The following is a 26,238-nucleotide window of genomic DNA, read 5'->3' as shown; positions in this document are numbered from 1 at the left end:
CTCACCTTGACGTTTTAATTCACCTTTACATAAGGAATTAGTCCTGGTTTAGCACATTAATCTGCCATTCAACCCAATTCAGTATGATACTGGTCTACATATTTTTGCCTATAAATAGCCCTTTGGGAGCCGAAACTTGCTCAGTTTATCAACCGATTCTCTTATAGCCGTGCAGTTTTGGTGGGTGGGGCTGATGACTCAACACCACGTGGATCACCGGGCTTTGTGTAGGCTGATAGAGGAACGGGAGCGCGGAGGTACGGTGGGCAGGCCCGGAACGCGCGACTGTGTGTGGATCAGCCCGTAATCTGCGTACCTACTGAGCATCCACAAAGCCCTGATATGAAGCCCCGGGTTCCTTGTGCTACCAAATTCACATTTTTCCACATAGAGATATTTAATCTACAACTGCAGACCTGCTCTCTTACTTCCTTGTTTTTGCTTTTCCGCTTTTGTCGCCTGACACCGTGTCAGGTTCAGGTCAAGGTGCTAAGACAAACAGAATTATGGGAAGACGCAGTCGCTAAGAGCTGGCGCTTTCCCATGTGAGAGATCAAATTTCAAATGTGGCCGGTCCAGTCCGGCCACATTTGACTAAGCTCAATCTGTAAATGAATGCGCGAATATGCCTACATAGCATTGTGGGACTACACGCGCGCCACACTTACGGAGTTACTCGCGTGCGTGTCCTCGGGAATTCACCTGGTTGACGTCACGCAGTCGCCTTGTGCTCCGCGCGCTGCGTCGACCCGCAGCGCACAAAACCTGGCAGACAAACAGAGGGAGCCTCTAGTAACAGCAGCGGGCTTGAACACTTCCTTAAAACCATTCAAGCTTTTTGAAGTCGAGTCTCCGGGAAAATAATAATAAAAAAAAACAAACTTGAGAAGAACAAGAAACTTACAGTCAGGCTAACGAGGTAAGTCACACATTCTTAAGAAGCGACAAAACTTAATTGCACTTGAAAGGAAAAAATAATAAAAGCTCGAGGTCGGTGTTTGACAGCTGGGACAATCCTTCCGTCCTTGCAGCGTAGATACTGGAAGTCAAGAGCCGCCAGTGTTTGCTTTGACACCACTTTGGCCGCTGTTAAAGCTCCTTTGGGGACAGTTTGAGTACAAAGCTGGCTTGTTTAGCCATAAATTGTACTGTGTGGTTTGTGTGTGGCTTTGGAGAAAGAGATGTGTTGCCGTTGCGGAATGTCGCTCTCTTGTCTTTTTGCCATGCCTGCGTTTCGCACTTTTAAGCCGCATTTCACTGCTGCAGGGTCGTTTAATGCGGCAAGTGTTAGATCCTGTGCTAAGAGTCTGTTTCAGTGAGTAATGTGGTATACTGAGAAACAAGCTTATTAAGTCCTGCTAATAACTACTGCTAGTTGGTACAAAAGCTAGGCGAGCCTTAAGTCATATAATAGTAAAAAAGAAAAACAGGGGGACAGGGCCTACCTCTTGAATGATCTCTTTATGTCAAATCCTTCAACTGCAGAAGGGCCAGTTTAAATGAGGTGCACTCATAATCATTAGTACAGGCCTAATTAATATATGTAAAAGTGTCATAAACAGCATATTTTCCTGTTGCACTGTTGACTATTATGACTAATGTTTTACCCTTTAAGTGCTGTCAGTGATCATACTGAAGGTATGGTAAAACTGAGTTCTGCAGTTATCAGAGTCATAACTAGTACAATGCTGGCTGAATAGTAGTAGATTTCCATTAAATCACAGGTTCTTCTGTTTTTTTTTTTTTGTTTGTTTGTTTGGTTTTTTTGGTGTCGCTTGACAGGGAGCTGACAGTGTCATTATAAACAGCAGCTCTCACATTATATTGTTCAGCTGAGGCCAAAGTTCACTAGCTTGAAATATCAGAGGTCCTGCCCCGTTTAGCAACTGGCATTGCAGTTAGTCATCCTGAGGGCATGTAACTTCTTTTTGTTGTCAAAATGACATGTGGCTTTAACGTTACAGCATAACCCAGAGAATATGATGGATCTCTTTGGCTTTGGGGATGTGTCTGTGTTAGGATTACCCTTCATTCCTGTGGCTGTAAACAGCTCGTCCTTCTCAATCCAAACTGCTTGACTCGACCGGCAGCACTAAACCCACAACCCTCATTTTGAAATCTTCCATCTATACCTTGCAAAAGCCTCTCACTGCAAAACAAGCCTCTTGTTTTTTGAGGAGGCTGCAGGTAACGCTATCTGCCTGCAGTTACTGGTGTGTCAATATTGGCTTGTGGCATCATGAACTGCTTGGAGGACACGGTTGGGACATCTGCTCAGTGAGGAGCAGCACTGATCCCTCCGATTACACGACACTCACAAACATTGCAGATTTGCGCAAGTTCGACAGTGTTCAGGCTTTGTTTTTGTGTATGAATAACTAAGAATTTGTTAAATACAGTATGAAAGAGTTGGTTACGCTTGAATAGCTTAAACATTTGAAGTACCAACCAAACTCTGAGAAGGAACTAAAGAAACGGTTAAATATTAAGTGTTTCAAAAATCATTGTTTTAATATTTCTTTAGTTTACTTAAACTGACACACTTGAAAAGTGTATTTTGATAAGTGCTTATACTCGCACTCAAACAAGATGTTTTTTTTATTTATTTATTTATTTTTTAAAATAGGGCACCTGCAGTTTTTCAATTCAATTCAATTCAATTTTATTTATATAGCACCAAATTACAACCAGCAGTCGGCTAAAGGCACTTTGTATTGCGGGTAAAGACCCTACAATAATACAGAGAAAACCCAACAGTCAAAAACGACCCCCTATGAGCAGCACTTGGTGACAGTGGGAAGGAAAAACTCCCTTTTAACAGGAAGAAACCTCCAGCAGAACCAGGCTCAGGGAGGGGCAGTCATCTGCCCCTGGGCTGAGGGGAGAGAAAAGACATGCTGTGGAAGAGAGCCAGAGATTAATAACAATTAATGATTAAATGCAGAGTGGAGTATAAACAAAGTAAATAAGGTGAATGAAAATAAACAGTCTATTGTGGGAACCCCCCCAGCAGCCTAGGCCTATAGCAGCATAACTAAGGGATGGTTCAGGGTCACCTGATCCAGCCCTAACTATAAGCTTTATCATAAATAAAGTTTTAAGCCTAATCTTAAAAATAGAGAGGGTGTCTGTCTCCAGAAGCCAAGCTGGGAGCTGGTTCCACACAAGTAGACCATGACAAAGAAAGAATCACGAGCACTGGGCTCAAATTTTGCTAATTCATCTGTGGGTGATGATAGTGTGGCTCATTACTTGCCCTTGGTCTTGTCTCTCTTCTTTCTTTCTCCCACCCACCCACACACACACACACACACACACACACACACTCACACTCTCCCCACTATCCTGCTTGGCTCCCCTTGCTCTGATGCTATTTTGCTTGACTTAACCAAGGCTCTGTAAAAAGTGAGAGGGGCAGAAATGGACACCGCTTTTAATGCATCTGGAGACACACACACATACGCACACAGTGGCAGTGGTATAGCAGGTTTGACACGGTGCCAAAGAGCTCAGTGTTACTCAGAAATAATGGGGCTAATGACAAAAAAAGGTCATCCCCCTTAAACAGATACATTAAAATTTGTATTCATGTCGCTCAAGCATTTAATACCAGCTCGTATTGATTTGATTGAAGCAATTCCCAGACCGAGAATGATCGCTGGAATGGATGCTTCAGTACAGCGATTTACATGACTCTGACCTTGCAGCGGGAACATCAGCTCAGCTGCAAATCTTTCTCACTTCTCTCCCCTGTCCTAATTTAACCTGATTGGTAGGTCTGTGTGTGCGTGCGTGCATGTGTGTGTGAGTTCTTGATAGGAAGAAAGACAAGGCAGAATTTAACATCACAGAAGCACACACTTTTAGTTTCAGCATCTGTAATAACCTTTCTGTTGGAATTACCTGTGTTTGTGTGTCTGTGTGTGACAGTGTGCTCAGGAGAGGGGTGTTAGACATTAACCCGGGTTAGTGAAAGAAAGGAAGGCTTGGATTTTACTTCTAGCCACTCTCTGCTGAAATTCATTAAAGCCTCCTTTGTTCAGGGTTATTAGTATGTGCTTATGTGAGCACACTTGTGTGCTTTCCAGGCGGTAATACGGTAATAATCCATGCCACCATGCCTCAATGAAAGGACTTGTGGATTAAGGAAAGGTATGTGAAAATTATTTTTGATGAATTTTTCTGTCAAAACTGGGGGTTGAGAAAGGAAATCAAGTGATTTGGGTTCAGAAGTTCATCTGTGTCATGTCGCTACCCTCACCAAGGCAGTTCTACTTTGTCCCTTTGTATTCGTATAGACCACTCACAGTCCCACAGCTACAGAGTTTCAACTACAGTTTAAAGACTTCTGAACCTAGCACTGCAAAGTCCTGCGTAGTTTTTGGCATATATTTATTTGATGTACCATGCTATTCATTTGTAACTAGTTGCCAAATTCTTACATGGAGCGTAAGCTGTAAACACTGGATGCAGATCTGGATCCACATTACGACTGAAAACCTCTAAAACAGCTTGTCATTTACACAGAAAATAAGAATTTGTTTTTGCCAAGCGGGTCAAACAGTTTCCTACTCTAAAATCAAACAGTTGGGAACAGCTCTTTTTCCATGATCGTTGTTTGATTTCTAATGTGGAGAGGTTTGTCTCTTTCCTTTTTTTTCTTTCAGCTAGCATCATAATCGATGTTTACAGACACAACCACACACACCAGGTTATTAGCTTTAGGACTGACGCTGACCATGTAGTTTTCATAATAATTGTGTGTTTGTTCAGCTCCAATGTACTAGGCCACTGGCTCGCCCAGCTCCACTGGCAAGGCTGTTGTGGGTCTGTCGCTGAGCTTTCTGTCTGTAGCTGTTGTCACACACGATCTCTGGAAAATGTTAAGAATCGTATAGATGGTTTTATACAATTACATACATTTATTTGGTTTAAGATATTTAGTGTCCCGTCTGACTGCTTAGGACATTTGTGTTCAAACATACACCTTTGTTGGGTAATGCCTAGAATAGGGCTGCAGTGCATGTGTGCAAACTGGTTTTCATTCAGCCTCGCACTCCCTCTGTTTCTCTTTTACTGTAGACAGAGAAGAAAAAAGGTTTGTCATATGGACTCCAGTCACCGGGCAGATTTTCTTCCTTTTAATTCTTCACATTGCAACATATTTCCCACTAACACTTACCGAATGTGCCACACGCAATATGGGAATGTGTCAAATCTACTTTGTGTTGCCATCATCTGCCCTGAAGTAGTACCAGAACCTCACTGTGGCTTATATATTATCTGTCAGCTTTTTTTTTTAAATGTATTGGCTGATTGATCATTTTCAGAACAAGTTGTTCTGTTACCTGCATTCCACTCTTCATTATCTACATATATATAGAATCCTGTTGGGCTAGTTTTCATTGCTCAGGGTCGTTTTGTGTCACAGAGGCAGACATAATGCCTGTGTGAAACAGCCATGTTTTAGTTTTTCTTAGTAAACAAACATAAATGCCAGCAAATGTGCTGTTATACAGTTATAAAGCTCAAAATACTAAATCAAGGCATATTGAATATACTGCAATGCACTTTTTAGCATTTCTTAAACACGTAAATCTTGTTGTATGAATAGCTCAGCTGCCAGTGATTATGTTAATGATGCCTCTAGTCTAAATTAGTGTCTCGGTAAACAGTGACAGTGAGCATGCACAATGCAGAACCCTGAAACTAAAGCAGTTCAAATCAAACTGAAACTTGATTTTTTTTTTTTTTTTTTTTTTTTTTTTGTGGTCAAATGTCAAGCCCACAGTCACGGGAATCTCCCATCCGTCCCCTGCTCATTATCATGATACAGATCAAGAATGCCTTGAGGAAGTTTCTTTACATTTGGCAAAAAACAGTCCTTGTTTTCTAGGATGAAGTGATTAGTAGGTGGAGGTCAAAGGTAGATGTCACTGTGGTCTCACAAGACATTTTTTTGTTTGCACTAACTCAAGAAATCCTAAAAACTGTACAGAATATTACACTGCATGTGTAATACTGTGCTGCTGGGTTAAAAATGTGTGAGAAACATGTTTTCGCCTTTTTGCATTTTTTCTTCTTCATTTTTTTTTTTTTTTAGTTGAAGCATGGGCTACTGCCATGGCTATAATTTGTGTTCTCACAGAATCAGCTTTTTGGCTGAGCATAAATAGTATTAAAACAAATTATTCTAAATCTTTCAAAGCCTTTGTTTTCTATATGAGTCTTGGAAGATGTGGATGTCAACAGCAGCTTGACTGGTTGGCAGAGGTGCCCGACCAGAGCCAGTAATTCTAGTTTTCCACCTGTGCTTTTCTGCCTGTGACATGTTCAGACATCTTATGTGGGGGGGAAAAAAAAAAAAAGAAAAGAAAAACCTTTGAGTCACAGTCAGCAGAATGTAAGCTGGTGTATTTAAAACCGTACAGACCTTTTTGTTCTGCGATCATTTTGGTGTGTCACTGGAGATGAGGCGCAGATGTAATTGTCAACATTAACAATGGTTACGTTCCATTTAGGTGACACAGTTCAGCGTCCTAATGCTGTTTATGCTGGATTACAAAATTGCTTATTGGGTTATTTTTGACTTACCATATGTATACAAAGTATAGGACTACACCGGACTCAGAAGGCATCTGGAGAATACCAATTTTCTTGCACTTGCACAGAGAATTTGAAATGAAACCATGGCTGTGGCAACAATTAGAGTGGTGTTCACATTAACATGTCAAGAGCAATGCGGTGTCTGTAGCTCTAAATTTGTATTGACTACCAAATTAAGTGTTTAGCTTCTTTGCAGTTAGTGATTGTCTAAAGTCTCCAACCCTTAGACATCAGCAGACACTTATTGATGCTAGATGCCTGTGCTTTCTCCAAGGGGATGTAGCCAAGAGAAACCCATACTAACTAGGCTAGGATTACATAACTAACTCTCTTCCAATAAGAAACTAATTGGCTGGCTTGTCTTGTTACCATTCTGTTAAAATGGTCTAATATTAAGAGACTGTTCATACTGTATTAGTCTAAAAATTCCAAACTGCTAACCTTATGTGGACGACAACACATAATAAAACATTCTTCCTTGTAATTATGTAACAAGAGGGTGATCTAGTAATTCAGCTCAGGCAAATATCTGTGGCATATTCACACAGCAGAATAGCTGCCTCTTTGAACAAGACTGATTCTCCTTCTGTGGTTCTGCGTGTTGTTGTTTGGATGGTTTACAAGCAGGAAGAGAATTTAAAGTGATGCCAGTAATATCTCAAAGATGAGATTTCTGAATCTTGTATGTTTTATCACTTGTTTTCATCTGTATTTACCTATATTTGCTCAGACCTGCCGATCAGAAGGTTACTTCCTAGCCTGCTAGACCGGCTTGACCAAATTCACTTCATACCAAGCCTGTGACCTATCTCTGGTACATCGCTGAGCATGACCTTGATGCTAGTCTATCTGTTGTAGACAGTCACTCATCTTTGTCTCGATTATTGCAATTGTCATGCTAACTCCATGTACAGTAATGGAATATTTGTTTTACGTTACTATAAGTAAGGGTTATAGTCCTGTTAGTCTACTCATACTGTTAGCTAAACACTGAAATGTGTGCTGTTGTTTATATCACAGGATTAACTGTTTCAGGGATTTGTTTCTGTATTTATTCCTATTAAACACTGATTTTGACATGAATCAGAGTGTGTGATTATGGGAATAGAAATCTTTAAACTTCCCACAGCTTTTTGTTCTATCATTTTCCTGGAGATACAGTACCAGTCAAAAGTTTGGGTAAGTGTGTCCAAACTTTTGACTGGTACTGTACTTCTGATTAGTACTTAACAATAATTTTTAAGTTAACACAGACACTAGAGGTAAGGCAGAGGTAAGGCCCCAGCCAGGTTGGATTCAAACCTCTGATCTTCTTGCTGTGAGGCCACAGTGTGAACCACTGCACTTTTATTTTATGGTACTCCAGGAAAAAAATACTAAAGACATACTTAAGAATAGCTTACTATCTCTTTAAAGATAGACACTGACAGATGTTCACACATTATCTGTTTCACTTGAAGCTGATTGTATTGTGGCTCAGTCTAGAGAAGGCAAATCTGCTTTCCCCTCATGCCCAATTGCCTGCCTTCCAGTGTGTTGTCTATTTTTTTTTCTCTCGCTTGCTCTTTTCCTCTACCCACCCCTTCCCCAATTGCATATGCTCATTTTTTCCACTCTCTCTGGGGAAACAAGGCCTTCTTTTGCACATGACATTTGTGCATGTGTACATTGGAAAATGCATGTGCAGAGTACTGATAAAACTGGCAGAGGATTTTAAATGTATATATATTCTCAGTATTTGTCAGTCTAAATGCCTGTATGACTGCATGTATGGGAACTTTTAAGAGCTCTCCTCTGTATTAAGAGCCATCTTAACCACAGTCAGAAACAGCCATTTGTTTTTAGCAGTCTTCAGATTTCTATTATTTTAAGTATATAAACATTTAAGCTGCCCAAAGCTGTGAAAGGGGCTCATATGTGCTGGCTACTGAGTAACTTCTGTCTATTGATGAAGTTGGCAGTAAAGTGCCTTGCTCAAAGAGCACCTTGGAGACGATTTCTGAGACATCGTTGTTAGTTATTCATTTCCTTGCCCAGACTGTTTGTTTTGGATTTCTAAATCTTGACCTCCAAATCACAAAGCCTGTCTGTGTAGGGCATCACTGCCTCCTAAACGCTACACATGCCTTTTATTATATTTTAAAAACTTTGCGCTTTCTCTCGCTAAATTTCTGAATGTCACCTCAGCAAATGCAAGATGTGATCTGCATCCAGCCTGAGCTCAAAATAACATCTGGTCTGCCTTTTTGTAGGGTGAGCAGCATGTTTGTAGATACATGAAAGCACATGCCGGGCGCCGTGGTGGCTCAGTGATTGAGCAGGTGACCATGTATGCCGTATAGCTGTGGTGCAGGTGTCTTACCCTATCACTCTCTCCCCACCGCCCTGTCTGTCTTCAGTGTTCACTATCCATTAAAGCCCAAAAAAGCACATGCTGGGTCATGCAGTTGGCATGTCAATCAGCAACATGAAACCAGTGTGAACACAAACAAAACTTGTCTTCTAACAAAAGACTTCTTCTCCTCAAGCGTGAGGAGAAGAAGAAGAACTAGATTACTTCTTGTCATAGAGAAATGAGCTCTATTAATTGTTCTATTAAAGTATAATAGGTCAGGTAAAATGTGATGTGAAATTACTGTTAATCCATGACTGTGTAAAAGTCGAGGAACTTTGAAATGCAAAAAAATACTGAGACAGCCTTAATAAAATGAAAGGTTGAGTAAGTACTAAATGTTCCTTTGTATGAAGCTTGACTGGCTGACCTCTGAACTGGGAAACTTTTACCTTTTGTAGTTTATGTTTTAAGGTGGCTGGAAGGAAAGGTCGCAAATGTTGGTAGCTGGTATCACATTAGAATAGTTTTCTATTGAAGAACACTGAATTACTGAATTTTGTGTCCCACAAATGAAAAAACAGACACAGGGAAGGCACTGTAAATCAGTGCTGTTGTCTGCCACAAGACATTGCCCAAAGAAAGTGACACAAGGCAAAAAAAGCCATCCATCCATCCATCCATCCATCCATCCATCCATCCATCCATCCATCCATCCATCCACCCATTTGTCTGTCCATTTTCTGCCACTTATCCAGGTCATGCTCAGACCTTTATCTCCCTGGTAACCTTTTCCAGCTGTTCTGGGGGAACGCCAAGGTGTTACCAAGCCAAGAGATATAATCTCTCCAGCGTATCCTGGTTAACACATTTTCTTGGTAAGCAAAAGGTTGCTGGTTTGATTCCAGATGCAGAGGCACAGCCCCTATCTGCCGTAAAACTGCCAAATCAAAAACATGTGGAGCTTCCCGCTACACTCTTAACCCAGATATTAATTGTAATTAAACGTTTTAGTAATCATTACTTATTCTTTCGTGTTTGGTAAAAATGTTGTCCCATTACTAAATCAAATTAGTTAACTGTACTTTTCTACACAAATATAGAGTGTAATGAACTTGTTAAGCAGAGATTACTAAAGATATTATGTTTTTGAAGTGAAGGGGCGGGGCATATTCAAACTCAGTCCTGCTGCAACATGCACCGTGGCAAGTTCAACGACTCCTGACTGGTAAGTGTGAAGAATAACTATTTTAAATAATTCTAGCTATTTCTTTGCTTAAAAGATAGCTGAGTTCCATGTGCAGATATAACTGAAAATTATAGTTACAGCCTACCGCCACCATTATCGACACTTTGGTAAAGTGAGGGGTTTTGGAATCGAAGTTAAATATCGCGAGTGGAGTGGCGAGCGCGAATGTTAGCATTGGCTTAGTGTTAGCATACTGACGAGTCTCAGTTTATAACGGACAGTTACTTTAGGAGAGATGTACTTTGCTGAAATAAACCTTTATTACACCAAGTTTAAGCCGAGTGTATCCTGTCTCTGAGGGTAATTTTTTTTAATCGAAAAAGCCGCTCCAGTAGTGTCAAGACAGCTAAATGCTATCGTTAGCTTAGCGTTTCACATCGTTCGTAACAGCATGTGCTTGTGTTAACCTAGTCCACGTTTTTTTTCTATACGGTTTCGTATGTACTGAAATGTAATGGTCGGACACAAAGGTTGAAATCTTGTATGACTAAAGAGCTGAAGCTGAGGTTATCGCCAGTTCTTCTTCTCCACCTCTGATCTCCAGACTCTTAAAATACAGAACTGACAACAAGTTAGAAACGTTATTAAACCTGTCAATTGTCTGCAGACAGAAGGGTAAGCCTAACTCATTTGGCAATATTTTAACTCTAATGTGAAATGGGAAAACAAAATTTTCAGGCTGAGAACAGAAATTTCAAAGGGAGACAGTATTTCAAAGTACCATATTTCCTTGATCACTGATGACATGGTTGTGGACAAGTGTGCTAAAATTTTTATTATTTTTTGTTCTTACAGGTCCGTGTGAAGATGCAGTGGAAGTGCAAATACTGTGAGTTTACATCAGAGAAAAGGGGTTACCTCTTAAAACATTACAGGCTAAACATGGAAGCTACACCAGAACTGTACCATTTCCTTGCTTACACCAAGAGTGTTTATGCACATTTAAGTCCATCAGTGCACTTAGGGTCCACTTATCCAAAATTCACCAGAAAGACCAAGATGCACAACTGTGTGAAACACTGACCTTTCACTGTCAGTCCTGTGATTTTTCTGCTGCTTGCACAGAGGCAGTTTTTATCACTCACTTGCGGAGTACACATTTAAAAGTTAATCACAGAGTCCACTGTCCATATAATGGGTGTAACTTTCATACTACTGTGTACTCCACATTCAATGCACACAGAAGTAAACAGCACAGAACAGGCAATTGGAAGATGTTCAAACCAGAAATAGTGTCTGGTAGTGAAACCAATGAAGTGGCAGAAGAGGAACATGGGCCCCCAAACAACACTGTTGATTTAGAAGGCAGCGAAGAGTCCAGCAATGAAGAGCATCATGATCTTGGGAAACAGTTGGAGCACAACCTAGCTGCTCTTTTTTTAAAGATGCAAACCATCCTCCACATTCCACAAAGTTCTATCGATGAAGTTATACAACAGCTCCTACATTTAAGTGAACTGTCCCAACCACTGCTGCACAATTCAGTCAAGGACATTTTGAAGCTACACACAGATGTAGATGATTCAACTGTGAAACAGGTAGTCAGGGCTGCCTCAGAGAGCAATATCATACTAAAGTATTGTGGCAAGGGTGGCTCCTTATCAACCTCTAAAAGGAGAGCAGCATATGTAAACAAAAACTTTGATGTGGTTATGCCAGTTGAGTACTTTATTGCCAGGGAAAAGAAATCTAGTGCTGTATATGTTCCTATAAATGCCATGTTACAGAAAATGTTGAACAGGGCAGACATTTTAGATAAAGCTCTTCCAGTACAAAAACATGTGCCACATGAGTACAGTACATACAGAGATGGTTTGTACTGTAAAGGAAATGGCCTCCTTAACAGCGAGGAATTCAGAATCGCTGTTGGACTTTACACAGATGATTTTGAAGTGTCCAATCCATTAGGGACATCTAAGAAGAAACATAAAATGAGTGCAGTGTATTGGGTGCTTGCCAATGTGCCATCAAAATATAGGTCCACACTCCAGTCCATTCAACTTGCTCTTTTATGTAAAGCCTCTGATGTAAAAGAATATGGCTATGCTAAATTTCTTCATCCTCTGATCCAGGATCTGGTTTCTTTGGAGCAAGATGGCCTATATGTTGAGAAGTTGGGAGCATGTGTCAAAGGCACAGTGTTGTATGTGGCTGCTGATAACTTGGCTGCTCATTCTTTTGCAGGATTCTTTGAGAGCTTTGGAGTGGACAAGTTCTGCAGGTTCTGCATGGCAACGAGGAGTGAGATCCAAGACAAGGAGGTAAGCTCGGGCTCTTTTGAACCCCGAACTGCAGACATTCACAACAAACAGGTACAGGAGGTACAGCAGGATCCCACTTTGGCAAAACAGTATGGTGTAAAGGGACGATGTGTACTAACTGACAGTCTGGAGCACTTTCATGTTGCTCGTGGCTATCCCCCTGACATCCTACACGACCTTTTTGAAGGGGTTGTTCCTGTTGAGTTATCACTCTGCATTTCAGAACTGATTTCTAAGAAATATTTCACATTAGAAACACTGAACCATGCTATCAAATCTTTTGCATATGCTTTTCATGACAAAACTGACCAGCCTCAGCCTATTGCCCAAGGCTTCTCTACCAAAGGGACCATAGGTGGAAATGGCCATGAGAACTGGGCTCTAATCAGGTTGCTCCCACTTCTCATTGGCCATAAAGTGCCTGAAGGGGACGATGCCTGGAACGTTCTGATGCTCCTTAAAGATATTGTTGAATTGGCTGTAGCAACAAGGCACACTGAAGAGTCTATACATTTCTTTGACTGCAAAGTGTCAGAACACAGAGAACTGTTGCAAACTACATTCCCAAATTTCAAATTGCGTCCAAAACACCACTTCATTGAGCATTATCCTGAGATGATTAAGGCATTTGGCCCACTGTCAGATGTCTGGACAATGCGTTTCGAGGGAAAACATAAATTCTTCAAGCGGGTCATTCGTAATGCACACAACTTCAGACATGTGGCACTTACACTGGCTGTAAAGCATCAGAAAATGATGGCTTACTGTTTGGACACAAGTTCGTTTTTCAAGCCCTCAGTTGAGCTGGACAAAGTTACCACAGCACTGATCACATCTTTCCCCGAGAATGTCCAACAAGTTTTCTGCAAGAGAGTACCCCAGCTTACAAAGGTTCTGGTTGCATCATCAGTCTCTGTAGATGGAATTAGATATTGTGCTGATATGATACTCTCTGTCGGTTCATGTTCAGGCCTCCCAAATTTCAAACAGATCAAGCAGATTGTGGCAATAAACACAGAGATCTTGTTTGTGTGCAATACAATGACGGCATGGTACCATGAACATTTCAGATCATTTGAACTCTGTGGCAGCGCAAATCCCTCTTTGTGTGTGGTGGAACTAAAAGAGCTGAATGATGTTTTCCCTCTGTCAGCATACAGATTTGGAGAAAATTCAGCAGTGACACTCACTCGCTATATTCTGTGTTGAGAAACCACAAGTGTTGTCAGTACTAGCATTGCTCTGGATAGAGTCTAAATGTAAGCCTAATTGGTAATTTTGTATCTTTTTTGATAAGCCATATGTTAAACTGAATATCTATGTCTTTGTGTATATATTTCTAATAAGCTATTTTTTTTATTTCCAAGATGGCAGCACACCAGAAGATGACCTTGAGAGTAATTTTCACAGAGACAGATATAAGAAAGGTTGTTCTGAATACAAGACCTACTACAGTGGAGGATTTGATAGGCAAGCTTAAAGAATCACTGGGACTTAATTTCAACTTCAGTCTCCAGTACCAAGATCCTGAATTCAATTATGAAGTGTGCAATCTGACAGATATCGAAGATCTTCCTGAAAAACCAACAGTCAAGGTCATCCCTCTACTTGAGTTGGTATCTGTCTCAACATCTGAAGAAATTTTGAGTGGCACACCCAGTGTAGCAGATACAGAGATCCTCTCTACATCCTCGCAGGAGCGACAGAACAGTGGCCAGATTGTTTTGATTATCCCAGATTTTTCTGTTGATGTAGCATATAGACTTAGGCAAGCAGATCTTCAGTTTCTTCGTGATGGTACGCACCTGAAAGTAACAAAAGAGCCTGAAACATGAGATTCTTGAAAGATTGGCAGAGAGCATGTATAGTTACACAGCATACCCAAATAATGCTCAGTTCGAAAGTGTTGCAACAAGCCCTCATAAGCAAGCACCCCTCTCTCCAGGAGCGAGGCTCAACCAGTCGCTGTAGCGGCTGGAAAAATAGTCTAAAATTTAAATGGCTAATTACAGAACAAAGCGCAGAAGATCAGGGTGCCTTGATGTAGCAGTAAATGCAGGGAAACGAGGAGGGCATTCAACTGAAGGAGAACCAGCCAACAAGAACATCAAGAAGGCAAAGAAGGCGAGATCAACTTCTTACCCAACTTTCCAGACGGATTTAATCAGGTAGCCCTTGAGGGTGCCCGCAAAGACTTGGTTAATGAAATGCAGAAGAGAACACCAAATGGACAGCTTGTAAAAGAGAAGATGGATCTGACGTTTGCATTGAGAAGAAAAGAGGTGGTGGAGTCAGAACCTGCCGTATGTGAGATGGTGGAACGTTGGCCTGCTCTTTTCACAGAAGATCAGGTTAGTTCATTCATGAATAAAATAATGAGAACTTTTTTTTTAAATATGTGTCTGTGTTTCTCTTAGGAAACTGCCTTTATAAAACCTAAAATATTTATCTGTTAGCCATTCCCACTGTCAGCAAAAAAAAAGTAATTTTACCATGCAGGACATGGTAGTTGCTATCTACAGCTGCCTTTATCTTTTTTTGGTAAGGAATATTGTATATTGAGTTGGTCGTTATTGTGAAATCAACACCCTGATGCAGAACTCTGATTTCAGATTATTCTGAAGAGGTTTATCATCTATTAATTCCCTATTCACGGTACGCTATCCTGCTTATTAAAAGGTTACTTGCCAACAAAAATATATAATTTGACACAAAATATTAATAGTCTGTTATATGTAGCAATGGTCTGCTACACAAAAGTAACACAATACTACAAACAATCAGGGCAGTAGAAAAGCAACTCCTGTGTTGTGTGCGGTACAAAGTTTTGTTAAAGAAGTTTGACTAGAATAACTGAAATATCCCCAAATTTAAAGTGTTAAGTGAGTGAGTTGAAGGGGGCTTTGTGTTTTACAGCTGACCATGTCCACACCTGTGCAATTTTTATTGCTGTCCTCACTCTGGTGCTTCCACCTTCAGTTATTAGCTGTAAAGATGTAATATTGGAGCATTTTCTGTATTTTGCAGGTATGCATGGAGTTCAACAGGATTGTTGGCAAGAATCTCAAACAGGAATTCTATGAGAGCATTGATCGGCACAGTCCTCGTCTTATCGAGATTTTTCGATCCAAGAGAGGGAACATTGGCCAAATGTTGACACAGCTTTCCCAACAAACAAAGGTTGGTCCTATTAATCACTGCATTGTGTGCAACAGCTCATGTAATGACTTGGCTTTAAGTCCAACTGTATTTATTTTCATGCTTCACATAGATTGTTGAAATGATTAAAAGATTTTGAATTTAGGGATGGAAAAACAAGGCTGAGTTTCTGAACTTCACTTAAACTTTCAGAGAACTTCAGTAAAACCTGCTAGTTCTTCTCAGTGTTAAGGGTGTTACTGTCTCAGTGGGTTAATTAACCATGAGCCATGTATTTCTTAAATTTTAGGGAATGTGCCTTCAAAAGTCCTTGATTACCATTAGGGATGCACTGATATTAAAATGTGGGATGATATCGATACCCGATATTAATATTGCTGTTATGGCAGATAACTGATAATGTATACAATATATATATTTCACTACCCTTTCGACACCTTGGAAAAAACAAAACAATCCCACAGCTGACATTGATTCTCTGCTTCAGATGAACTCCTCACAATCTTGCGCTGCATTGCTGTCACATGACCAAACAAATACCACATGACCAACCTCCTCCCCTGCCCGTCCGGAATCAAATGACAAGAAGATGGAAATAGATATGGGTTGTTAATATTGGCCCAGTTTTGTTTATCGGACCAATACTCACATGTTAACAAATGACTAATATTGGCTGATACCGATGTTAATGCCGATATATTGTACATTCGTAATAACGATGCTTAAGAAGATGTGGGGACTTTATATTTTTTGATACAATCAATTGTGCTTAGTTACTTGCTTATTTTTGTCATTTTACTGCCCAAAAGACTGCAGAGCCAACTGATATTCGAACACTGGTGCTCAGAGGACTTCCTGTTATCCTTGGTGACAACCCCACAGACTTCTACAAACCAGCCTTTGTAAGTAATTTTACTTAAAGACTACCTAAAGGAACAATAACAACTCAATCTTGAATTTTCACTCTTATACACGGTTCTCATGGGTCTTTGAAATACTTTAAATTCTTTAATATTTACTTTGCAATAATGTTTTGCAGCTGTGTTGTATGACCTATTTATCCAAAGTCAGTGTATTACTTGAATTAAGTGCCATTTGACACGGCCCCGGTTTGGAGAAGCAGCAGAGGTACTGGTGTAGGAAACTAAGCAATATACTGCTGTGATCAGTGTTTATAACAACATTATTTTAGCCACCTAAAAAATCTAGATCAGTGAAATGTACACTATACACAGAATATTTTCACTGCATTACCTTACTGTCAGTCAGACTTCTGACATAAAATTACTTTTATATAAGTTGTATATAGATTTCTCCTGCCAAACTTCATAGACAAAATCTGTTTACTTTGCTGAACAGAGGAACGGCTCTTCTACTGCTGCCTCAGTCTGTTCGATTGTGTTATTATTTGATTGGTTTGGATTCACTAAAATCACACAGTAGCACACATTTAAGGATCAAGGACATGCTAGACTAACAACTCTTGTGTTCTGTGAGGTAAAATTACTAATTTTTCCTATGGCATTTGGTTGGCATGAAGAGAGTGCTGTAACTTAATTTTCTAGTCAGATAGGTCCGTTGGACAGCAGTTTGAGATGCTGAAAATAGTATGCGTCCACTAAAACTGATATAAATTTTTTGACTTATCTAAAAATACAAGTTGCAGCAGTACATTGCTTATCTACCTACACTGATCCACCTGCTGCTTCTCCAAAGTGGGGAAAGGCTGACCACCATCTACTGTAGGTAAGTATGCTGACCATCTGTAAGCACCTCATGCAACCCACTTTAAAGGGATAGTTTTTTTTTTTTTTTTTTTATATATATATCTTAATTTATATCTTATGCTATGCTGTGTTGGGTTCATGTCAGGATTTGGGCATAGACAGACAGGCGTGGGAAAACAGATGGCAGTTCCAGTGATTGAAGAAAACTTGTGAGCATAGTTTTAAACAATTCAAAGGATAAGGTATTGTTCCACTTAGCACTAGCACATGAAGATGCTGGATAGATGTTCTTTTGTGGAGCTCCAACTCATTCAACATTTACACTAGGAAACTAGGGCTGCATAGCATGATAAAACAGATATGACAGAAATTTCAATTTGATTGTGGAAGTTATTTTTTTTTATCAATTATTGATGGTCACTGAAATATCACTGTTGTGCTCTTGTCATTTATAAAGGACTCAGATGATGATGACTCTTTCCGCAACATTGACATTGGGATCCTCCTTGTTGAACCTGAAGGTGCTGTGCCCTCATCCTCCCTGCATCTCAGTCCAGCCTCACTAAAAATTGTCATTGAGGGAGAAGTGGTGATGGACAACATTCAAGACCTGCCAAAAGCTATGTGTCTTCTCTTTGGACTTGCATATGCAATGCATCTCAGTTACCCCATTTCTATGAAGTTCACGTTCCAGTTCATCCAACAGGTATTTCTTGAGCTGGGCCACGTTGAACTAAAACCAAAGTTACAAACATTGAAAAACCAGCTTGCGATGTAACGAAATGTCTTGTGTGTTGTCAGTGAACAGTCAGGGGGTTGAAAATATACTCAATGCAGATGGAGTTGATAAAGTTGCTCTTATCTAATGCAGTTCAGTGCAGCAGTACTGCCACAACTTTTATTTCTTAAGAAAGTTTGTAATGTTCAGCTTACAGTGTTATAAGAGACATCAGTGTCCAGCCACTTGTACTCTAAAAAACAGGATTTAGAAGTGTATGCTCAGGGCTCCATAGTAATATTTAGTTGATACAGTTAAAGGAAAATTCAGCACTTTTCATGTAAACGTCCAGTTTGTGTTGATGGTAAATGTAGTCATTTGAAGCAGTAAATTCAAAATAATGTAATTCTTCCTCAACAGCAACATTACTGCTTATTTTACAGGTTTTTTCAGTCAATAGCAGCACAGGAATTTATTGCTTCAGTTGATTACATTTACTAACAACACAGACTGTACATTTACATAAAACATGCAAAATCTTCCCTTAAACATAGTTGATCTGTTCATTTTCCAAGTTGGAGATTGTGTCCTATTTTAAGGTGTCCAGTTTTTTCAAAAGGATGCAAATATTTTTGTTGAATGCTGCTGCATTTGTATTCCTTCTCTAAACATGTTAGAATTGAGTTCAAGCACATATGCCTATTTTTACTTGCCTTTTGTATGGCAAACTTTTTTTGAATGGCTACTGTTTTGATACTTTTTTATACTTCTGAAAAACATGACAAACTACAGTTAAAATTGTCTTTTGCGTAAGTATTCTGCAAAAAATAAAATATTGGAATGTTGAAATGTATTTGATTTATTCTCTTTACAATTTAGTGTTACATTCAATACAACTTGAACATAAAAAGGGTAATAGGAAGAGGGTAAGAGGAAATGTTATTAATTATATTAACAAAATATAAATAGCTTTAAATGTTAAATTGCTTATTTGCTTTACAGTTTAGCTTAAAAGTAATTTTCACTCTTAATCCAAATTAGTTGAGTTTACTAGAAAATCGCGTGGAAACTCGTTGCCTTAAACCATTCTAGTTTTTACACAAAGATGAAACTAAACATGTTTAGTTGTGTTAACTTAGAACCTTAGTGCAATGTATCAAACATGTTCAGTAGTATTTACTAAAATTGATTAGCTCACATAAATAGGAAGAAATTTATATGAGGTAATCAATTTTAGTTAAGACTACTAAACATGTTTAGTTGTGTTAACTTAGAACCTTAGTACAATGTATCAAACATGTTTAGTAGTATTTACTAAAATTGATTAGCTCACATAAATGGGAAGAAATTTATATGAGGTAATCAATTTTAGTAAAGACTACTAAACATATTTAGTTTCATCTTTGTGTAAAAACTAGAATGGTTTAAGGCAACGAGTTTCCACGCGATTTTCTAGTAAACTCAACTAATTTGGGTTAAGAGTGTATGAACAAAGGGAGCAGCCAAAAGTAGCTTTATTCATTAACACAGAAACTCTTCCACACTGCTTATAGGTATTCTATCTGGATGGCTGGATGGATAAAAGGGACTTGAAGAAAGGTTGGCTTTTCATATTAAAAAAAAAAAGAGTCTGCAAAGGCTGTTCAAACTCAAGTTGAAGCACTTTGACACAGAGGAAGCAGTATTCAACCAAACTGGTCAATGAAGCAATGTTGAAGATTTTGTATAAATTGTGTCTTCAGTTTCATTTTTACACTTTGAAAATGAAGTGAAGAATTTAACTTAAACTTTGACACAAAATCTAAAAATAACTACATTTTAGTACAACAAATGGAGCACAGGTGATTTATCTTTGTTACCACAATAGTCTTAAAATGTGGCCTTCAAAGAACATAGGAAATCTTAAATTTAAAACTAGTGCAGATTGATTCTGAAGCATTCAGTCTAATAGAATCTGCTAAATAGGAGTATTAGATAGAAGAAATGAGAGTATTGAGATAAGGAGACATACAGACTGAACTTATGATACATCAGCCAGTACACGGATAAATCAAACCTCCCGCAATAAAACATTTAAAGCACTCCAGATTCGTCCACTTGCGAACAGCAGGGCTGCTGTTAGTGTTTACAGTTATGGAGTCTTTTAAAGAATGGTCAGGTCAACAGATGGCTGAAAATAATTCACAACAGGATTGAAATTATATTTTTGTGTTTAAAAAAAATCCACTCAAATAAATGTGAGAGGATTAAAGAGTTATTTACAAGTTTTTTTTCTTTTTTTGTGGTTGTTTTTTTTTTGCATTGTTCACTTGTCTGGCTCTCATGTGCACAGTTTAGATTCTGTTCCTTCCTCCCTCATTACTGGCAGGTAGTTTCCAAACTTAAATGTATCAAGTAGAAAACCACTACTTCCTCTGCAGGACGTTGCTAGCCACTGTTACCCTCTTCCTTCTTGTTTTACCTGCAGAATGTGAGCAATGCAAGCACAAGTGAGAGTGCATGTGCTTGCACATCTGTGTGTGTGTGAGAGAAACAGAGAAAGAGCCTAGAGAGAGATGTCTTAAATCACTCCTCTTTTTCTTTTCTTTTCTGTTTTTTTTTTTTCCTCAGGAGGCTTTGGTGAGTGGTCACCATGGCACCCTTCCTGCGTATCACCCTCAATAATTATGATATGAGTGCCCTGCCTCCTTTTTCTGATCCTCCCATCTGTGCCATCAGGATGAAAGAGTCTATCGACACAGGTAAGTACAGTTGCGCATGTTTGTGGTTTGTGTGGGGAAGCGGCTCAGTAAGCAGGGAGTAAAACTGTCTTAACACTCACAGTTTGCTGGCCTCAAAAGTCCACAAGCAAACTGACTCTCCACAAACTCCATTTTTGTGCTGTAGCCATTCCTGTAATGTGACCGGAAAAGACTAAGACAAACTTTGTATTCCTGATGATGATGACGATGATTCCAATGTTTTTTCACAGAGAGGGGGAAGACCCTGGTTCAGAGGAAGCCCACAATGTTTCCCCCTTGGAAGTCCTGTTTTGATGCTCATATCAAGGAGGGGCGTGTCCTAGAGGTGGTTCTGATGCAGAGTACTGAGGAGCCATTGGCCAAGGCCACAGTGGGCGTGTCTGTGCTGGCGGAACGCTGTAGGAAGTCCAGAGCCAACGGACGTGCTGATTTCTGGGTCGACCTTCAGCCTTCTGGGAAGATTCAGATGACTGTGCAGTTTTTTGTGGAGGATGGTGATTCAGGTAAAGTTTGTACAGTTCATTTCATTTTGAAATCACTATTATTTTTTTCCATTTTCTATTCTTCTATGGGATGGTCATTATTGATGGCTATCTGGAAACATAAGCATGTGACCAAACAGATTCATAAAGGGTGCATGGAAATATGTGACGTCACCTTTTTTCCAGTCGAGCCCAGCCCCTTTCAAACATGATTATAAAGCACACAAAGAAGAGCACACAGAAGCCTTTAAATGTGAAATATCTGAAAGTGTTTCCAACTTCATCAGAGTATCTGTCACTTAATGTGTGTGTTCAAGAAAATGTGTATTACAGGGTGTAGAAAATGTTTTTCTCTGACTGGGAATCAAACCTGGGAATCCAAAACACTAAACCACCAGGGAGCTGTAGGCTACGTGAAAGTGGATTGTCTCCCAGCCGCCCCACCAGTCTACCCTCTCTTTCAGTGTTACTATACAACTCCCTCTACTGGGAGCAATGCTTCCTCATCAGGATGTTCATTTTCCATCTTTTGCTACAATCAGCCACATTTCTTTATTATTCCATGTCTTCATGAGGATTGTGGAGCAGATGCACTTCAGACCAAGTGCCTTGAAATAACCTGTCTACCTCAGGCGGTCAATGATTAATCTGCATAGCTCGCATTAGCCTTGCCAGCTGACTATAGGTGTGCCACGAAGCCACTGCAGAACGAAAAGTAATCCTCCGGTCTCATTAGGAATTTAGCCTGTGGCTTGAACTGCAGTTCAACTATTTCTGTGTATGTGTTTTCACAGTTCTGCCAATGATTATTAATGTTTATTTTTCTTAGTGTAATGTACTAGTGACTTTACAAAGAATGCGGCTAAACAAACACCCAGTGTGTTAATTCTCTTTTGTCTTTGTTGCTCTTTGCTGAAGAGTTGTAGATCCCTGTGGCCTAAATTGAAATGAAAAAATATATACATATATCCACCAGTGTCACCTTGAATTCTTCTTCTTATAATAATAATATTATTATTATTTATTATTTTCAGCAGCAAATTTCATTTCAGCTGTTAGAAAGAGAGCACTGGCTGGCAAATGCTGTATTCAGGTGTTCCCTTATTAGCCCAGATTGAGATGGCAGCCTGTGGTAGTCACTGTTAGCACAGCAAACACTTTGCCGGATTTCCAAACTGCTTTTTGTGTTATGGCAGTTTCAGTGTGGGAGTGGCACAGCCTGGGTTCACTGTTACTGGTTGGAGAGAGTCATTATAATGAAAGCTCCATATTTTTTATTTCGTCTCTCTCCAGCACACTCGGTAGGTTCCCTAAATACAACCCAAAGTATTTTTAGGCACGTGTGAACAGTCCTCAACAGTGTCTGCCCTCTCTGTCCTTCTCTTTTCCTCTCGCTCACTCCCACTTACTTGGCTTGGCGCTGTCCAAACAAACATCTGTCAGTAGACTGGCAGATAGGAAATTAGTTTATCTCCCTCACCTCATCATTCTTCCCACTTTTCCCCTTCTGTCTGTTGTCTCTTTAAGGCTACTGCTTTTCTGAATTGTCCCTAAACACCCCTTCCCATCCACCCACATACCCTCCCTATCTCTTCCAGAGTTTTCTCTGTTTACCGCTCTCACGCCTTTGTTGCTGTCTTCTCTTAATGACTTTCAAACCACCCCCCACCCCCCACCCCCCCACCTTCATTTGATTTGCATCAGCTAATCCAGGAAGGCATTTTCCAGTGTTTAGCCTCTATTTGGCAGCAGCTCTTGTTCTCCCCTTTCCATAGTTCACAAGGTTTTCAGACTAAATAGTTTTCTGTTACAATTGAAGATTACTGTTTTATGATAAAATCCACACAGAATAGTGAATTTAGGGAACACTCTACAGACATTCTGTCTGTAAATCTGAATGGAAGTGCAATTATTGATTTGTAAATCGATCTCTCCCCTCAGTGCCGGCCAGGCAGTCAGTGATGTCTATTCCTGAAGATGGAACCATGACCCTGAACAGGAGGAGAGGCGCGTTCAAGCAGCCCAAGGTTCATGTAATCAAGAATCATGAATTCACCGCCACCTTCTTCCACCAGCCCACCTTCTGCTCCGTCTGCAGAGAGTTTCTCTGGTGAGATGCGAAAGTCCAGCCTTTGTTACATCACAGCTATTGCCTCACTAAAATCTTAGTGTTTTTCACCGGTGTATGTTTTGAATCTCAGTCGAATCTCGGGAGAAGCCTGTGAATGTTTTTCTTCCACTTTGTTTGGGCATGACTAATCCAGAGGCAGCTAGTTCACCTGCCTGTTGTGCTTGTTTATTCTGCCTTACTATTTCAGCTTTGAGAGAGTTGGGAGGGCTTTAGGATGTTGCTGGTACAGCTTTGATAGTTCTAGTACATCAGTATGTATGCTTTTCTTAATGGTGCAGTTCAGGGGAGTTTAAGATGGGTAGAAAAAACACAAGAGTGCTGTTGTGAGAGTGAGTCACCTCCTAGGGAAATCCCACATGGCTGGCATGTTATGTTACAGCAGTGTCAGCAGCACTAATCTGTGAACCCAGCTCCTCCTATCTCCCCAGACTACAGTATTATCTATGGCTTTGAGACGGGGGCGGGGGGGGGGGGGGGGGGGGGGGCTCTTATGTTTGTTTAGTCTGTACATATTGTATATGCATGACACTGATATTTTTAGACCTACGAACTGTCAGTCTTATGATCTGAGATGTGTAAAAAAAATTCTGGCTCCCTCCACAGTGGCTAAAGTCATCAACAAAGCCCTACAATTAAAATCATCTGATGTTGGACAGGATGCCATGTATGCCCAACATTTAACTTTTCCTTCTTTTTTTTTTTCCACACAGGGGGCTCAACAAGCAAGGATACAAATGCAGACGTGAGTGTTTCTTTGGCTACTGTCCATATTTAAAATAAATTGTATCCTTTTGTGCATTTTAACTTGAGTTATAGTTTGTTTATGTGGAGTCAGAATCATTGGAAAAATCAGGTCCTGAGTAGGGAAAATTCCCATGAGCACCCTTCACCTCTGAAAAAGGGGGGCCATCAAAGTTGAACCATTAATATCAGCATCGCACAGTTAACACAGTATTTATTTATTTATTTTACGCAGACTGCAACGCCGCAATCCACAAGAAATGCAGCGAAAAAATCATCGGCAAGTGCACTCGAACAGCAACCAACAGTCGTGAGACTATGGTGAGCAAAGTTGTAGCATGTAAGAGTGTATTTTTGGTGCTGGCTTAACCGATCAGTAATTTGATAATGACTTTGTATCTTATCCTGCAATAACTTATCAGTTATGTGTTGTTAATGTCCATTAAATATTAATTCTTTTACACTGTTTTCTTTTCTTCATAAAAACAACACATCTTCAGCACAAATGACTTCTGATCTAAACATGTCAAACCCACAAACAAAATCAATATTTAATGATGGATCAGCGTTAAAATCAGTGGAAACACGTGATCAGTTATTGTCTGTAGAATTTGACTTTTCCCTTCCACTCAAAACACAGAATCTCACATGTGTCTGTTTTAATCGTCAGGTACCAGCTTTTTTTGGGGGTTTAATGGTTTTCTTTGTGTTTGCAGTTCCAGAAAGAACGTTTCAACATTGACATGCCTCATCGCTTTAAAAGTTACAACTACAAGAGCCCCACTTTCTGTGACCATTGTGGCAGTCTGCTGTGGGGTCTCATTAAGCAGGGCCTTAAATGTGAAGGTAAGTCTGATGTGTTTTATAATTTTCTATCAAATATCATCTGCCTCTCTCCTGCTTTCTGCTGTGCCACTGACATTTTTCTTTTTCTTTGTTTTCCTCCTTTTGTTCTCCCCCATGATCAGACTGTGGCATGAACGTACACAGTTACTGTACAAACAAAGTGGCCAATCTTTGTGGAATCAACCAGAAGCTACTAGCAGAGGCGCTGTCTCAAGTCTCCCAGGTTTGCACAGCCACAGACTGTTTGAGTGGACATTATATTTATTTTAAAAACTAAGAAAAACTCATTTATTGAAGCTATCAAAAAATATTTTGGCAAACTTACATTTTTTCTCCATAGAAATCTATAAAGAAGTCTGACGACACCGCCGGAGCAGATACTGGCATCTACCAAGATGTCCGAAATGCAACAGCAGACTCTAGTGGTGAGAAGCTTTTATTGTAACACGTTTTTCAAAAATTGTAAATCAGGGGACCTATTATGCTCATTTCCAGCTTGGACTCTATTAGATGATTCTCAGTTCAAAATAATCCGCATTTATCTTATACTGGACCTGGGTGCAGCTTTGTCTGCAGTGTGCAGTTTTATCTCCTCTCCTGTTAAAGCCACTACTTATTTAAGCAAACCTTTGCGAACTGAAGTTTTAAACAGCAGGTGGGAGAAAATGCTGTGCTCACAGTCAGACTTGTGTGCCTGTTAAGGATGTACTCCCTCCTCCCAATAACATCATACAGAGAGGAGTAGAAAAAAAAATGTGTAGAGCAATCCAAAGCCTGAGCTTCTGGTTAAAAGGCAATTACTCGCACATATAATTAACCCATTATTTGAATGTTGAGTCATTGAAACACATATAAATGACAGAAAATAAGAAAAACATCAGGGGTCCTTTTTAACTTCTTTTTATAATCTTAAAAAACTTACCTTTTGTTGTTTCAGTTTGTAATGCATCTGTGCTTACAGGTTTGCATACTCATTTACTTAAAGTTTGCAAATGTGCATTTACAGCAGGTGACAATGGGAAGAGCCCTAGCCCTGCCCCAACCTCAGCTACGGGTCCCCAGGTACGCCTCTCCCTCAACCAGCTACTGTTCCACAAGGTTCTGGGGAAAGGCAGCTTTGGCAAGGTATGCCCCATTGTTGCTATCTTTAAATCCTTTTCTAACTTTCACATGAATGTAAGGCACCGTAATGTTGCATGAACCTGCTTGTGAAGAATGTTTTTGCACAAAACAATAAAATCAAAA

General features: G+C 39.9%; 2 protein-coding genes across 3 annotated transcripts in view; both read left to right on the top strand.

Moving 5' to 3' along the window:
- The first annotated feature begins 625 nt into the window (after positions 1-625).
- The window catches only part of LOC115779855 (protein kinase C delta type-like), a 29,691-nt gene continuing 4,078 nt past the window's right edge, over positions 626-26,238 (top strand). Inside the window, exons 1-10 of one of the 2 annotated variants that reach the window (XM_030728730.1) lie at positions 626-919; positions 20,663-20,793; positions 21,024-21,296; positions 23,217-23,385; positions 24,117-24,148; positions 24,383-24,468; positions 24,864-24,993; positions 25,116-25,216; positions 25,334-25,418; positions 26,003-26,118. In XM_030728730.1, the coding sequence (XP_030584590.1) occupies positions 20,685-20,793; positions 21,024-21,296; positions 23,217-23,385; positions 24,117-24,148; positions 24,383-24,468; positions 24,864-24,993; positions 25,116-25,216; positions 25,334-25,418; positions 26,003-26,118 (1,101 nt within the window). In that variant the 5' untranslated portion in view covers positions 626-919; positions 20,663-20,684. Of the gene's footprint in view, positions 920-20,662; positions 20,794-21,023; positions 21,297-23,216; positions 23,386-24,116; positions 24,149-24,382; positions 24,469-24,863; positions 24,994-25,115; positions 25,217-25,333; positions 25,419-25,999; positions 26,119-26,238 lie in introns of both variants that reach the window. The other variant, XM_030728729.1, reaches the window with a different exon arrangement.
- Positions 14,578-18,778, top strand: LOC115779856 (uncharacterized). Its single transcript, XM_030728731.1, has 4 exons — positions 14,578-14,799; positions 15,476-15,628; positions 16,417-16,509; positions 17,792-18,778. The coding sequence occupies exons 1-4, from the start codon at positions 14,656-14,658 to the stop codon at positions 18,110-18,112; spliced, it is 711 nt and encodes a 236-aa protein (XP_030584591.1). The 5' UTR covers positions 14,578-14,655; the 3' UTR covers positions 18,113-18,778.

Source organism: Archocentrus centrarchus, chromosome 5 (genome assembly GCF_007364275.1).
Source record: "Archocentrus centrarchus isolate MPI-CPG fArcCen1 chromosome 5, fArcCen1, whole genome shotgun sequence".
Classification (NCBI taxonomy): Eukaryota; Metazoa; Chordata; class Actinopteri; order Cichliformes; family Cichlidae; genus Archocentrus; species Archocentrus centrarchus.
Note: the sequence above shows the minus strand (reverse complement) of the source record. Positions and strands in the feature narration are given on the sequence as shown.

Bases quoted from the DNA above. Each gene is read 5' to 3' on its own strand.
- LOC115779856 (XM_030728731.1), top strand. From the start codon at position 14,656: ATGCAGAAGAGAACACCAAATGGACAGCTTGTAAAAGAGAAGATGGAT. The intron at 15,629-16,416 runs GTTGGTCCTATT...ACTGCCCAAAAG, and splicing joins AGCTTTCCCAACAAACAAAG to ACTGCAGAGCCAACTGATAT. The intron at 16,510-17,791 runs GTAAGTAATTTT...TCATTTATAAAG, and splicing joins ACTTCTACAAACCAGCCTTT to GACTCAGATGATGATGACTC.